Source organism: Glossina fuscipes, unplaced genomic scaffold (assembly GCF_014805625.2).
Source record: "Glossina fuscipes isolate IAEA_lab_2018 unplaced genomic scaffold, Yale_Gfus_2 2, whole genome shotgun sequence".
NCBI classification, from domain to species: domain Eukaryota; kingdom Metazoa; phylum Arthropoda; class Insecta; order Diptera; family Glossinidae; genus Glossina; species Glossina fuscipes.
Genome location: NW_023998416.1, coordinates 9,513,908 through 9,530,105, shown reverse-complemented (window position 1 = coordinate 9,530,105; position 16,198 = coordinate 9,513,908). Strand labels below are relative to the sequence as shown.

Here is a 16,198-nt window from a genome sequence, read left to right as displayed (position 1 = left end):
CCAAAAACAGTGAATAAAGGATATTGCTTCAATATCATTTAAATTCACGATTTTTTATCTGTTATTAAGTGAACACTATCTAAGGCATAAGTGATATAAGATAAGAAAGTAAATCGTTTTCGTAAGCATAATTAAAGGTGCGATTACGGGCGTTGCCTAATTAATTTATCTATAATTTACTCAACTTAATATTTATGTGCGTAAGAATCTCAGCTTACTTTTTGTCGTAATTAAAGTAAAAGTGATTTTAAACAACTATTGGCTTTATTCATACTTAAAACAATTGTAACCGATCTCAACTTTCCTTTGTTTTCGCTAATTATTTTAACTGTAAACATGCTTTCATACGATCGACCTACGGATAGGAAGATTTTTTTAATTAAAAGAATGATTGGTGGTAGGTATAAACAAATAAAAAAAAAAAAAGAAAAGAAACAAAAAACCGAAAAATATTGTAATACACAATTAATTTAGTAGCTTAACTCTCCTCTCGTTTAGTTAAGCACTGTATTTAAGGTTTTATAACAAGCGGGAAATTTGCTCGGTTTTTCGTACTAGTAGTTGTACAATTTTGTTTTTCTTTTTTTTAGTTAATTTAAAAACATTTTTTCCCCAAAATTATTTTAAAATTCCCCTAAACTTTTAAAATCATTATATAGGCAAAAAAAAAAAAAAAAAAAAGGATTATTTATACACTTAAAAACAAAAAAAGAAAAGAAAAGAAAAAAGAAAAAAAAAAGAGAAAACAAACTGCGAAAAAATAATATACACATTTTTTATTAAATTAAATAAAAACGAAGATGGAAAAAACGAGGTGAAAAGAATAAAAAGAAAATCAATACGATGACAACTGAATAACTGCCAATCTCTGTATTTGTAATCTGTTTGATAATTTTTTACTTCTCATTGAAGGTAAGTAAGTTCACTTAAAAAGTATTGATAAAAAATCTCTGTCGGTCATTATCAACTGATAAGTAATATTTGCTAAGGGGCTTCTTAAAATATAGAGAAAATTGATTGTTTATATAGTCGCAATATAGTCAATGTAAACGCGAGTCAATGAAAAGTAATTTCACACAAAGTATCCGAAATGGAATTTATTCTGAAAAAAAAAAACGATCTAACGTTAGTCAACATATTTATACTTTATATCATTTATGGTGCCCTATATTCTGTCAATAAGTTTGTGCGGACCATTGTAACATCCAGAATCACTTGAGCTAAATCCCCGCCACTTATCTATTCGTCTTTGTTTTCGTAGCCAATCTAAAGGACGCAAATTTAATACACTGACGTGTTTTTTGACGCAAAAACGACGGTTATTGAAAATGATTCGGATCGCACTACTTTATAAAGAAAAAAATATTGTAATTTTTAAAATGTCGCAAAAAAAAAAAAAAAAATCGTTTGGTTATAGTAATTCAGCATTTCTAAATTGATATAAAAATTTGGGTGGGGATAGAGCAATTTTTTGAATCCCTTGCCTGTTCTACAGAAACTAAATATATTTTGCCATTAAAATTAACCTCTTTATTTTTTTGAATCCCAATCCATATAGGGATTCTAATGAAAAATAAGGATTTGAATGCAAAAATTCTACTTTTTTAATTTTTTATGATGACAATTTTTCCTTAGTAACTCAGTTATAGCGAATTATGTTATTAATACAACATTTACTTATGGTATTCAACAAAGCATACGGACTTGGCTGAGAGAGAACTATGATCATGTCATACTTCAGTCCCTCACAACCTGCAGCAGATGATTTTTTTCCCTTGCAAAACCATCATAAGTTCATCAAATAGAAAAGGCAACGTACCTCTCAGATAGAAACTAAAGAAGCCCTAACCACTCAAATAAAGTACGTTTTCCTGCAACAAAATACCAGATATATGAATCAAAACTCGTTATTATAACATATTTTGAACAAAAATTTAACTTTTACTACTCTTTGTGGAGATCGATTTACTTTCTAACACTATAGGAACTTTCATTTGAGGCTGAGTACTCGCTAGAGAATGGGTTCCAGGATCGTAAGACATTCAGTCGAAAATATGGCGCTACATTATCGATTTGAGAAGTAGGCTTCTGTATTAATATCTCGGAACCAAAAACCGTATTGCTTACAAGATCGATCTTAGATCCAGCAATTTCATGTAAGCGAACACGCAAAATTTTTCAATTTTTGATTTTTCTCTGCTTTACTGTTTTGTATTTTTGATATTATTATTTGCGATTATTACTATATTCAAATGTTTTCTTGTTTCGCTCTTCTATAAATTCTGTAATTCTGTTATTCTTCTATCCCTTTATTTTGTTGTTTCATCAAGGATGTCTGAAAGTTTTTGCATTTTTAATTTCTTCCTGAAATGTACGGCGATATTGGAAGTTAAGTTCACGTTAGCTAGTCGATCAAATAACAACTTACCAGAGACGAAGCCGTTAATTCTTTGTATTAGGTTGTCTTGTATTCCAAAAATAATTGGAAAATGACAACTGTTTATTTATTTATTTATTTACTCATTTTTACATGAAATTCAACTACAGAAAATTGTAGTCGAATTCAGTACATGTTAATAGAAAATCTTATACTAATTGTTTTAAAGCTAGTATACAAACAGGAAGAAAAAAGAACAATAATAATAAGCAAGTTTAAAAATAAATTAAAAATTTAAAAATAATACTTCATGTATAAATAAATAAAAAGAAAGAAAAAAAGCATGTGCACAGATAGCACAGAGGCACACCCACTATAAGAACAGATCCAGGTTGCAGGTGAACCCCTAAACAGCTAGCACAGAAGCACACCCACAACAAGAACAGATCCAGGTTGCAGGTGAACCCCTAAACCATTGCAAATATACATAAGCTGTTGCTTAGGTATACATCTTTCACAATTTTCCATTGGGTTAAATGAGGGCAATTTGAGAAAATCAAATCCAACAAACTGCCAATGATAGGACTGCCGGCAACGTGTACAAATGTCCCTGCACATTTGTTAAATTAACTGAAGGAAGTAAACTTAATGATATTTAATAGGGTTTTACCACTGTTGAGCCTGAGATTGGTGGTTTTTACAAAAACAATTTTTGCTCACAATCTGACTAAAATTTTTCCTTCTACGGACTTTGTTAGCATCAACCTGGGGATTTATTAAATTTTGTGAAGAGGAAGAGATAGTTATTCATGGAAACAAAATTCACACAACCTTTCTCTTGTAATTGTGAAATTTCACAGAAAGCCGTTAGTTGATTTTTTCCTTTATACCATTTATAAAAAAAGTACTGTGTGTGGTGAATGGGCAGAGCACAGACTTGCTTTTAATAAGTAAAAAAAAAATAAATAAATAAATAAGAGAAATGGTGAGTAAAAAGCCTCTCTCATCTGTTAAATGGGACGAAGTAACAGATATCGTCATGACGATGTCTGTTAAATGTAACGATGGTGGTGGAAAAAAATCGTAGCAGCTGGATATATAATTCTGCTACAGCAGAGTGGTTCTATTTGTTACATGAAGGCATCGATTCATCATAAACATCTACTCCGTAACGACAACACGCAATAATTTGCTGCAGTAACTGTTGAAATTTTTAATATTGTATTTTTCTTTTTATGTTTTTATAATAACCAAACATTTTCAATAGAGTTAAAAAAGGAAAGAAAAGCCACAATATGCTTTATTTATTTATTTATATGCTTTATTCGCTACTACTGTTGCTACTGTTTGTTGTCAAATTGCCAAATTGTTTGTTTGTATAGAATTTCAACAGATGTTTTTGCATTGATCTGTCATTTGAACAGAGTTTTTTAAGTTTTTTTTTAACTTTTAACATTGCTTTAAATTATACAATGCAATTAGCAGAGAATTTAGCTATGGCTTTGCCTTTTTAAAAGAGCGCTTTGCTACTGCTTTGCCTTTTTAACAGAGAACTTTGCTATTGCTTCGCCACGCTTGAAGATTTCCTCCACAAAATCATCTTTTCCGAATACCAATTAACGGAAATATATGTGATTAGTGATGACATACCGATCCATTTCTCAAATACAATAACAATTTTCATTTGCATTTTTCAACAATTTAATATCAATATTAAAAGTGGACCGTACTCTTCTAGATTTTTATATTTCAAGCCTTTTTTTTCTTTATGCTTTAAATATTATTTAAAGCATATCTTACTTTTGAGGTTCAATCGTAGTATTTACATTAATAATAACTATAATTTGTTTAGACTTCTTGAATGCTAAATTATATATATTTCCTCAATTAATTCTGTGGTTGCTTTTGGAACGAAATTCTATAAAGACCCTGATGCAGAAATCTATTAATCTTTTTCGAGCTTGAGTTGATATGACAACCAGTTGGTTTGGATGAATCTAATCGAAAATATTAGAAACAAATCTAATCTTATGATTCCACCTTTCACCTTACGATTCATTTATCCATGCGAACATAGCAGATGGATCCAGGTAAAAGCACCTTTCTTTTAAAGTTTACTAAATATATTTTTGCAAATATAGAAAATACCATTAAAAATTTTATTTACTTCGTATTTTCATTTCCGTTATAATAATAAATTTCGATAAATTTATTTATTTATGTTAAATTTACAAAAATTTTTATATAGGCATCTTCACCCAATTGAACTGTATTTTTCGTTAACGTACGTGTGAATGGTCATCTTTAACGTCTGTCGGTTTCTCAACCTCATTATGCGTAACGAACAATGAGTTTAATTGATAATTTTTGTAAACTATATTTGATTTTTTCTTTGTGATAAAAAATTCTAAATAAATCACGACGCTTGCGTGAATGCATGTATGCGCTTGCAACTTATTTTAATTCTCCACAGGAGTAAATAACAACTTTTTGTGTTGACACACCCGATTTAGAGCCGCATCGTTCAATTTTCCGCACAACATCTGCACCACCAATAACGTGACCAAATACAACATGTTTGTTATCCAGCCAATCAGTTCTGAAATTAAACCAAGCGTACATTGTGATCATAATTTCCTTTTTTTTATCCTTTTAATATCTGGCGCCAGATTTTCTAAATCTTTACAATATATATGCATTCATTAATTCTATGTCTGTTCAGTTCTCGATGGTCTCGAAATATTAAGCTCATGTTTAAATGAAAAAAGTGTTCAAAATAAACAGAGTCGTTGCTGCAATTGCAGTCACCATAGTATTTACAAAGCTTATAACTTGTATTTATTTCTTTATCGGCGAGAATAACAAAAACAAAACTCTTACGTTTTCGCTTATGTATTCACCTGTATGTCGTGGTAGCAGCTTAAAGGTGGTGCCGTCTTTATCCTGTAACATGTTTATTAGATATGGAAAATTTAGCGCCGGAGGCAAGTTTCACTTTGTCCTAATCTTACATCATGGCAAGAGTAGTATGGATCACTTTCTACATTCACACAACGTTTGTTGTTTTACAAATTGCATGCAATGACGTTTCCTGTACTTTCAGCTTGCTATCTTTCAATCATAGTAAGCTTTTTCTTCTGTTACCATGTGTTGTGAATAAAGAGAGAGCATTGTTGCTTTCAATAAATGGTGGAAGAGCACCGCATCACCGTGCAGCTTCATATGGTTAGTTAATGAGTCTTAAGCGAAAAGATGAATACAAACTAAAGTACATAAGAAATATTTCTAAACAGACAGTTATAACTACAATCGCCCAAAACATTTCAAATTTTTTTAAAATATGATTTCTATATAGGAAGATGCTCATTCGTTTGCAACTTACTTTGTGGTACATATGAAGAATTGAGAACCGTTCGTATTCGCACCAGAATTGGCCATTGATAAAGTCCCAAAGCCATTATGTTTTAAGGTGAAATTTTCATCGGCAAATTTCTTACCATAAATGGATTTACCACCGGTACCGTTATGATTAGTAAAATCACCTCCTTGACACATCTAGGTATATTGCTATTAGTTTAGGTATTGATATTATTGCTAAATGTTTAAAACTTACAAATTCAGGTATAATACGATGAAAGGTACTGCCTTTGTAGCCGAAACCATGTTCGTGGGTGCATAACGCACGAAAATTTTCAGCCGTTTTCGGAACAACGTCTGATCTCAAAATCATAACAATACGTCCTACATCGTTCCCGGCAATGCGTATATCAAAGAAAACTTGTGGATTACGTTTTTCCGCTTTCTCGATAATCGCAGGTGTAGCATCATTGGGACGGACAACAACTCCGGTTTCCTCGTTTGTATTACTTTCCGTATTTGTTAAAGTAGCGCCGGCATGTTTTTGTAGCCATTCATCGTCGGCCCATACAGGTTTAAAACTGCCTTCTTTAACTCGGACAGGTTTTGCCAAATTAACTCTTATCGTGCGTCCACACAGCTCAGAATCATTCTTAACAATATAATTGTTATTATTTTTATTATTTAATCTAAATTATTATACTTACCATATTATCTATAGCAGATGCAGCGTCCTCTGCAGATTCATATTCTATAAATGCAAAACCGCGGTGCTTCTGCGATTCATAATCAACCGGAATTTGTATATCAGCTATATCGCCAAATGGTATGAAAGCATTATTTAGCAGTTTTTCTGTAACTTCGTCCGCCAAAGATCCTATGTATACAGTTCTCTTATCGTTGGACATCATTTTATCATTCTTCAAGTTTATGTTTAGTGCATCACGTAGCTTAACAGCTGTTAAATACGCTCTCTTATGTATGTCAAATTATGTGAAATCAAAAGAGCGACTGTGAATCGAGGTGGCCCGCTCATTTAATTACTCTCATATGACGGTGAATCGAGGTGGTTTTCATATTTGGCATTAGCACTAGGGTTAGTTCTTCTAAGTTATTGTTTAGAGTTGCATTTATCAGACACAACACCTGTAAATTGAAAACAAAATTATTTACTTACAAGCAGATGAGCCAAAATACAAAATTAAAAAAAGAAAATAATTAACAAATTCTAATTGAGTTAATTGCGAAACATATTTAAAAAAAAAAATTATCTTTTAAGATTTTTCCATTTTAGGGAAGAGGATCGAAATGCTTTCAATCCTCTTACACTATTGCGTTCTCTTTCTTATCAAAAAATGTTGGGAATTCAAACATGAAATATTAGACAACTTATTTACATTCAGTTTAATTGAAGCACCTCTTAACGATGAAATAATGTAAACACATCATACAAGACATAAAACTGTATTATATATCAACTAATACACCACTGTGCGAATTTATTATTAGTTTTCATAGAATAGAGAGAACAGAGTTGCCTTCAACATATGGCAATGCTTGGTTCTCGTTAAGAATGCACGGTTCTCTGTTGACAATGTCAGGTTCTCCGTTAACAGTGCGCAGTTGTATGTTCACATGTACAAACAGTGACAAGAGCAAAGGAAAGTATGTACCATTTTAACAGAGTTTCTGACGACTTAACAGAGTTTCTTGTACGGCTTTGCCGCATTTTCACATATAATAGATTTAACAGATGATAAAGATTTCTTATTGACCATTTTTCTTATTTATTAACATCAATATAATAATAATAATAATATAATAATACAATAATAATAAATAACCTGAAAAGAAAAAAAAACAAATGATGAAAAATTTATTAAAATCAGTTTATAAATAAATATAGAAATATTTAAATAAATAATAAATGTAAAATAATTAGAATTCTTCATTAAATGCCTGAAAGCAAGTAATGGTCTTTTAAACCATTTAATAGTAATATAGCAAATACTTCTAATGAACTTTTAAAAAAATAAGCGAAATGCATTTCAGATGGGTCTCTTTTATTAAAAATTAAATACTAAGTAATAACTAACCACCTACCAGTTAATGCAATATATTCTCTTTTTTTTTAAATACACTACAAATTCTTTACACTTTATTAAATAGTTATAGATAACAAATGATTATAATTTTTATATTTTATTTCTATATTTTAACACTTGTAAAAATTTTTGCAATATAATAAACTTTCACATGCGATTTTCAAATATTTCTGGCCGTTAGCACAGAGATGCTTTTAATAAATAAGCAAATATAATCAATAAAAAGTCATTATCATCGTTATACGAAATTGGCAACGCCGTGTTCGAAATTCTGTTAAAATGACGAAGCCGTGCAAGAAATTCTGTTAAATCGTAAGGAATTTTGTTAAAATGACGAAACCGTGTAAGAAATTCTGTTAAAATGAAAAAGCAACAAGTAAAATAAAGCATATTTATATAAATAACTTTTTAAGTTTATTAAAAATGTTTGGTTACTATTACAATATTGATATTATCTCATTATCTCCCATAATTTCTTCAAAAGGAGTTGATCCAGTTGTGAGGCCCAATACAAAGTATGCATACAAAGTATGCAGTGTGATATTTACAATAACAGTTCGGTTTTCTTTAGTATTAGTTGTAAAAACTATTATTACATTTCTAGTAACTAATTAAGTTATATAAATGTTATATAACATGTTCGCATCGCTTTTAACAGATCTTAACATCTCTGTTTGTACACGCTAACATTGTGGTGTATTAAATCTGATTTTTCTTACTAAGTTTAGGTAATATGTTTACAAACAAAACAGAGTTAATCGGTCAAATATGGTTTCTTTTGATTTCACAATTTGGGCTTAGGTCACAAACTCTTTGTTTATATTTTCACATTCAAAGAGTTCCATCCTTTTCTCTTATTTTACAAAACGAAATTCCACTTGAAGGAATTTTATACTAGTTCGACAGCTGATTTATACATTTTTATAACACTTTTCTTCAATATTTCAATTTGCCATTGCTAGTGAAAAAATCAAACATGGGTGCTTAAATTATTTTCGGTCTATATTTGTTTTTGATTTTTTCTATTAAGAGTAGTAACAAATTTTACATTTTTTTCTAAGTGAAATGAAAATGGAATACTCTGAGGAGACTGTTTGACTGTTGTATTAGTGTTATTGATATACAGAAAATAAGATGAAATACAGAAAAAAGTTTTTTGTGGCGAAAAATACCAAACAGTAAAACATGAGCAAAAGTGAGAAATATTAGTTAAAGCACGTCACAAAATCAAAATGTGTAAGTACCTGCAAAAATATGTTTAAAAAGTAAATCCGTTAATTAAATCGGTAATAATGTGCAATACATTAAATTAAAGTTTTAACGATATGCAGAAGAGCAGTTGTTAGCTTCGATTTGGGCTGAAAGTTGGAATAAATTTATGTTCGAATCTTTGATTTTACGCGATTAATATTTATACATACATACACATATATTATGTGTGCATGGGTGTGCATGTATGCATGTATATATAAATTTGTGTATATATGTATATATTTTTATATATGGTTTAATATTTTCGGTTACATGCAACTGGTTAGTAGGAATCACAATTCGTTTTTATTTATAAAATATCTCTAAATCAATTGCAAACATGTGTGAGCTCGTGCGTACATATATCTGACATAACGAATCTAATCGGACTAATCCAAAGCAAGCATTGAATTAAGAATCTATCATCAGTATTTTGAGATATTCGATGAAGTAAATGATGATTGTAGAGCGAAATTGAGCTTCAATACGCTCGATCATATTGCATTAATCGGATTTCAATTTTGCATGGAAAAAGAAATTGAATTGTGAAAATATTGCATTGTTTAGATATATATGCATCTATTATTAACTTAAAATTCTGAATTTCTTCGCTAGTGTCAGTCTATGGTTGGAATCGGTAACGCTGCAAAGAAGAAACTAAACTTTACTCCTTTAACCACATACATCAATTCCAGCTGCTTACTAAGCCATTTATTTCCGTCCTCATTTAAGCCTCAACAATTTCATATTTGTGCTTGTCGATCTTTTAACTCCAATTAGAACTTAAGCCATAATCTCTCCTAAGCCATAATTACTCCTGCTTCTACCATTGATAGGATTAATAGATTAAAAATACTTTTTAGAGAAAGTGCAATAAAGTTGTGTTCATTTTTATTTTGTTTATATACGATTAGTATTATGACAACATTTAACTTTTATCTTCCTTCCATTTATTTTAAAGCTGTCACTTTTTACACGAATACGTAATGCGTGTAAATTTCTGGACTTAAACATCGCAAATCCTTGGTGAAAAGACAGATTTTTGATAAAAATGCTTAATGCGGGTACTTACGTGTCCACATGGCCAGTGGTTTCCCAGGCCATGCGAGATGGAGAGAAATTTATCAAGTGGGACGATGTAAGTAAAAATATATTTAATAGACTTTTAAAACTCATCACAATACGCATAAATTGTCTTTAAATATATATACTAAATCGATTGGCTTTCAGTTGGAAATTCAGTTCGGCAAAAGCATGTACTTAGAAGCGTTAAAGAAGCTCATCTTTATAGTGATGAATAAAATATATAAATAACCTCTACAGGTCACATAGCATGTTTGGGCAAAAGACCCCTCTGACCTCTTGCTGTTTTTCGAAAGAAAACCTAGATAATGAAAAAAGTGTTTTAGGTCAAATAAAAGCTTCAGAATAATTCGATAGTGATTAGGACCATACTATAAATTAATATAAGAAAAATAAAGTAAAACGTTGAGCTAGGGTCCATTATAAGGAGTGAGCCGGTTGTTAAATGTGAATAAATTTTTACTTTTCTTGGTGTTGTTGAATATATATTCCATTATAGTATTTAATGTTTTGATATAAATTTGGGTCTACACCATATGAACTAAACAAGGAATATATTGTTAGGCTTTTTCAATTATTATGATGTTGATCGGGATTATTTAGGAAGATCTTTTATATGTTATGATATTTTGAAAGTATTGTTGGCTCTTCCTGAGTATACAACTTCTAGGTAAAAACGAAACAGAAAGTTGATGTTCCATATAGTGACATATAGATGAGAATAAGTAGCGTGTATATAAATTAATCGAATGGAAATACAGACGATGAAATCAACATTTCCAACAAGTTTAAAATAACATTCTGATATATTTTCGTCTCGTCTCTCTTATATTTATTATTCCCTTGTAAGTTGCAAGAAGGAATTGATCTTGTTTGCCTTATGATAAATAAGCATAAAAAAGTGAAAAAAAGGTAAATTTAATCACTTGCAACTTTGTGTGGGCATGGGCGATTGTTTTCCATTTTTATTCGTAAAGGGCAGGGTGCTTCGTAAAGTGAATGTGGAAAATTTCAGTCTTCTAACTTCAATAATTTCCGAGTAAAGAGCAAAAACGCACAATTTTTTGCTAGAAAAAACGGTGTTCCGTTCAGTTTATGATCCACTGTGGGCTTCTATTCTGACCAATTTGAGTCATTTTCAATAACAAACAACCTGCTTGCAGAAACTTCCAATGTTTCTACTAAAAGTCGATAATTTCATTTTTGCAAGCAGGACAGTGGCAACAACGCACACAAGACGGACAGACGGACAGACATGCGTAAATCAACTCAGAATTTTACGCTGATCAACAATATATGTAAATACTGAAGCTTGTTTTTGGATTTTATATACATTATGGAAGAAAACAAAATGAGTATATCCCCGTGCTACAGTGGTGGGTGTAAAAAGGCCAAATTTCGATACTAAAATGTGGACGTGGTTGCGTACAACTAATGTATGTTCATCCGTAAAATGTTGGGGGAAATTGTTATCCATTGTAATTATGAGTAGTGAGAAAAGTAAAGGGGTTTTTAATTTACATTGTACTCCCTTGCATTGCCAGCCTTGAAGAATGTTTACCACAGTCTGTAGAAAGGCGGAAAATATATGCACTCACGAGATTTCTGGAGCTTTCTTTCCAATATTCTAGCAAATGAATATGCTCTCAATCTTGGTGGAGGACGTAAAAATGATATGTTTCCTGATTCAGTTTAAGCCGAGCATAGATCCCTCTGAATTTCATTTCAAGTATTATACAAGGATTAATACGCTCATAACGTGGATCGACGATGACAGTCACAAGATGAACATAAAGTGAACGGAAATTTATCGTTGTTGCGATTTACACCTTATATATTATATGAAAATTACGCTTATGAGGAAGTTGCTCAGAATGAACTCCGAGCAAATATATTTGTTCTTCTTTTTAATTGAGTTTAAGAAACAACTTCTGACTATGTTCACAGGCTGCTATGCCCGTTGCATATTTTTATTTTTACATTCAATAACGGTAGTAATTAACAAATATTAAGCATAGTTCTTGATGCTCTCTTCAATCCATTTGTCGAAAGCCGAAGTCCAAGTATAAACAGATGGCATTGTGGAACTGGCACAAGGTTTGTAACCCCAAGATACAACGCCAACTAATTCAGTACCGTCAGGAGTGACACGCACCATTGGACCACCAGAATCACCATTACAGGCGCCATCAGTGGTGTCAGCTGTGTAGGAACAGATATTGACAGGATCTAAAGGAGCATTGCTGGGCAGAGCCTTCTTGCATTCTTCGTAACCAATAATGTCTACATCCAAAGTGTTCAAAATGTTAGGTAAGAATCCGGAGTTATCTGCTCCCCAGCCGTACAATTTGCCTTTGCCAGTAGACTCATATTTGCCGGTTGGCAAATTCACTTTGGCGACTGCAGCTGTTCCGTGACGAGTTAAGGCATTCAATTTGAATGGTTTATCGACATAAATGAGACCAATATCGTAGGGACCAACGTCACCGGTATATTTTTCATGGACAATTTGTTGATGTTTACCGGTAACCTTGCGAATTTGAACGTCAGACTCATCGTTACGCGAATGTAATCCAGCTACAATTTCGAATTCATTGAAGATCAAGCAGTGACCGGCAGTCAAAACCCAGTTCTCAGCAATAATAGAACCACCGCAGAAATGACTATTGGTCTTTAAAGACACAATAAAAGGAGCTTCACCTTTATCGGCCTCATGTCCGTTAATAATGCGTCCTTCCGGGAAACCTGGTTTGGCGATAGCAGCCAAATTTACCGCACTCACACTAGCCACACATAAAGCGAACACTGCAAAGAACTTCATGATGATCGAAATTGTACTGATGTGTCTTTACTAACATAGATCAGTTTATATACATCGAAAAAAACATCTAATCTTTTCGTGTTAAATTATGCGATTTATTACCGTTATATAGCAATCTATAAAATTGTCCAAATTAATAAATAAAAGTTATTTGACTTTTCTTATACATTTTGTGGGGATTAGAACAATAAATCATATGAGCGAGAAGTTGAAACACTTATCTCTATAAGTATATATCTCTATATATATATATATATATTTCTTAGGTTAGATAAGCATCTATAATAATGAATCACAGAATTGCATAAATTCATTCGTTAGGATTTTCGTTATTGATTTGAAGAAAAATCGTAACAAAAATTAGAGCATTTCCTCACCCCCCTTGCACCCTACTTTCATTTGTCTTTAAATAATCCCATAAATTTTTAAAGCAACGCTATTTGGCGGTATGCGTTCGTGTATCAAAATGTGATAGATAGATTTTTAATGGCTTAAGAGAGACGCTTAGGCTGCACTGTGCAATGGCAGTTTCCCCGTTAGGCGCCTTAAATTTAAATGATTTTACATTTATTTCTATTGCAAGAAAGCAATGCGTTCGGTAACTCCGTTGGCAGAGTGAAATAAAATCGATTTAAAATTCGCGTATAAAATATTTTTAATTAAATATGTTATCATAAGCAAAGACTTGCTGAAGCGGGAAAAGTCCCCTTCAGCTCATTTAACATCTATTATGAAAACTATGTTTTGTTTTTTTTTTTCTTTTTATATTATATAACTTGCATTATCAAGTTATGCTGCGTAACTTTCGTACACTTTGTAATTATTTTTTTGCTTCAAACAAAAACCGTTTCAAGCTGTTTATAGCTTCAAGGATAACACTTTCCGCATTGCATAGTGACAATAGTATGAGTGAAATTAGTGGCGAACAAAATCAATAACATATGCATCAGTGTTCCATAAGTCCATATATAGCATAGGGGAATATGCTTCAACAGTTTACAAAGTATGATTGTTTCAATACGGAAAGTACGGATTATCCTCTAACCATTTCTAACTAAATTCAATATAAAATGCGTTACTTATACCCGGGGCGAACTTAAATAAGAAAACTGTAAACATTTTGCGTAGATAGTTTTAATGCTTGCATCTGCGTCCAGAGACGGTCTTTATTCATCCACAAACTCACGCATACCGTGCCAAATTAGAAGGGCAACACTCGCCTTGGGACGTGGGAAGCTTCCGTCATCTGTCGTACTTCTAAAAGTTACAAAATATGAAGACGGAAGGGTACATCTACAGTCACTTAACACATTGCTTACATTTAGGATATATACGTAAGTAGTGAGTTACTAGAAATCGATTCCTAATCAGTAGTCAGTCATTCATTATCAGTTTTAATAAAGCAATAAAAGAAGTAAAATATTATATATATACGCGCTTACCGTAGACGCTATAACGTGTGTCTTACGTATGATATATAACCTGAGCATACGCAGTAATTATTTTTATACCCAGATTTGTGTGGGTTAAAACCATGCCAAAGTCTCATGAATTCGATAATCAACAACAATTCTTAATTATTTGAATTAACGGCGTGAAGCTTGACGTACCTCGCTGTAAGAAAACATGGCAACTAATGTTAGATATATATATATATATATATATAGAACGGGGTTAATATAAAATCGATGTCCAATTTTTTTACGCAAATTAAAATAACTTACCGCTACTGTCTATGACAAAGGCAGGCAAAGTAGCCTACGGCCTATTAGTTGTTTCCTAAAATACCCCAAATGCTTGCTACTCATACTACTAAGGGAGAGGTTCGGAAATATTCCGATTAATCCGAAACCAATTTTAGCTCCGCAAATTTTGGGCAAACATGATTTTTCATCGACCTTTGTCGAAAAATATTCAAAAATTAGAATGCAATACATTTTCAGTTAGGCTCACCGCACAGGCATGTCATATTACCAAATTCCACCAGAACGTCTAGAAAATTATGATATAATTTGTTAGGGCATAAAAATAATTCTCATAGATGGGCAAAATAGGTTTCAATCCAATAAAAAAATGATGAATAAGAAATTTGGACTTGTGTCGCGTTGTTCTGAGCGTTGCATGCATCCGCATAAACTTAATATGCCCTTCTAGCGCAAGTTATGCGCTATAAATAAATATAACGCGTTTTCTTCATTTTCTTCTATTAAATTAAACACGAACAGTATACAGTAAGTATATAGGCTACAAAGGCTATAAAAGACAAGCATACTATACATTATGTAATTATTGCATTACTTGTGGGCAAAATGACAATAACATATTTATTTATAATAACCGTCGTGGTAATTATAGGAGAGTTCTCAATAACAGAGAGTTTGATTGAAAAAAAACGGGTCTTTAATCACTTCATAATAGACGGTGAAAACGCTGGAAGCAAAGATGCCCCCTTTCTCGTTTCTCTAAGTATGTCAAACATAAGCTACGCGCACGTTTGTAGCGGTACTATTATACATAAGGAGTGGATTTTGACAGCTGCTCATTGCGTCAATGATTTGGAAAAAATGGCCGGTAATGTAATAGGCCTTCCAGTTTATGCTGGTTTAAGCAATCGAACCAAACTGGAAGATGCTCAAATTAGGACAGTGGATTTCGCTTATAATCATAAAGAGTTTAACGGAAACGAGAACACTGATAATATCGCCCTGCTTCACATAATGCCTGCCTTCGAGTTTAATGGTACGGTTAAACAAATATTGTTACCTTATCGGGGAGAGGCGTTCGATAATAAGAAATCCGTCACATATAGTTGGGGCTTATTAAATCCTGAAGACACTGTTTATGTGAAGGACTTGCAACGTAGCGAGTCTTACATTTTGTCTGAAAAAGAATGCAAAGCTGCCCTGCCTTCTAATGCACCGCTTACCAGTAAGCATGTTTGTGCTCATGTTTTCGCATGTTACGGTGATGGAGGCGCCCCAATAGTAATCGAGGGTATGGATGGAATTACTGAACTAATTGGTCTTGCATCATGGGGATATTTGCCATGCGCATATAAAAACTATCCAACAGTTTATACCGCAGTTTCTCAATATATCGGTTGGATAGCTGACGTCCAATCCGCATATTACACACTGCACTAAGTACATTTTTAGTCCTAAGCAAAAAAAAAAAAAAAAAAAAAAAAAAAAAAAAAAAAAAAAA

At 32.1% G+C, this 16,198-nt stretch overlaps 4 protein-coding genes across 4 annotated transcripts in view; 2 read left to right on the top strand and 2 right to left on the bottom strand.

The window, feature by feature from the left end:
* Window positions 1-4,659: 4,659 nt before the first annotated feature.
* Window positions 4,660-6,719, bottom strand: LOC119633299 (peptidyl-prolyl cis-trans isomerase E). Its single transcript, XM_038026786.1, has 4 exons — window positions 6,442-6,719; window positions 5,991-6,386; window positions 5,760-5,932; window positions 4,660-4,976 (listed from the first exon to the last, which is right to left on the bottom strand). The coding sequence occupies exons 1-4, from the start codon at window positions 6,643-6,645 to the stop codon at window positions 4,832-4,834; spliced, it is 918 nt and encodes a 305-aa protein (XP_037882714.1). The 5' UTR covers window positions 6,646-6,719; the 3' UTR covers window positions 4,660-4,831.
* Window positions 6,720-8,861: 2,142 nt separating this feature from the next.
* The window catches only part of LOC119632832 (1-phosphatidylinositol 4,5-bisphosphate phosphodiesterase classes I and II), a 17,550-nt gene continuing 10,213 nt past the window's right edge, over window positions 8,862-16,198 (top strand). The window contains exons 1-2 of the mRNA XM_038025954.1: window positions 8,862-9,075; window positions 10,052-10,228. Coding sequence (XP_037881882.1) covers window positions 10,142-10,228 — 87 coding nt within the window. The 5' untranslated portion in view covers window positions 8,862-9,075; window positions 10,052-10,141. The remainder of the gene's footprint in view (window positions 9,076-10,051; window positions 10,229-16,198) is intronic.
* Window positions 12,110-13,041, bottom strand: LOC119632835 (lectizyme-like). Its single transcript, XM_038025956.1, has one exon. The coding sequence runs from the start codon at window positions 12,992-12,994 to the stop codon at window positions 12,182-12,184; it is 813 nt and encodes a 270-aa protein (XP_037881884.1). The 5' UTR covers window positions 12,995-13,041; the 3' UTR covers window positions 12,110-12,181.
* On the top strand, window positions 15,218-16,172 carry LOC119632834 (lectizyme). The gene has a single exon (XM_038025955.1). It carries the CDS (start codon window positions 15,304-15,306, stop codon window positions 16,135-16,137), a length of 834 nt encoding a protein of 277 aa, XP_037881883.1. The 5' UTR covers window positions 15,218-15,303; the 3' UTR covers window positions 16,138-16,172.

What these genes read in the sequence shown, in the direction of transcription:
- LOC119633299 (XM_038026786.1), bottom strand. Translation starts at nt 6,645, where the DNA reads ATGATGTCCAACGATAAGAGAACTGTATACATAGGATCTTTGGCGGAC. An exon ending in CATCTGCTATAGATAATATG is followed by an intron (nt 6,387 to 6,441) that starts GTAAGTATAATA and finishes TATATTGTTAAG; the next exon opens with AATGATTCTGAGCTGTGTGG. An exon ending in ATCGTATTATACCTGAATTT is followed by an intron (nt 5,933 to 5,990) that starts GTAAGTTTTAAA and finishes CAATATACCTAG; the next exon opens with ATGTGTCAAGGAGGTGATTT.
- LOC119632835 (XM_038025956.1), bottom strand. Translation starts at nt 12,994, where the DNA reads ATGAAGTTCTTTGCAGTGTTCGCTTTATGTGTGGCTAGTGTGAGTGCG.
- LOC119632834 (XM_038025955.1), top strand. Translation starts at nt 15,304, where the DNA reads ATGACAATAACATATTTATTTATAATAACCGTCGTGGTAATTATAGGA.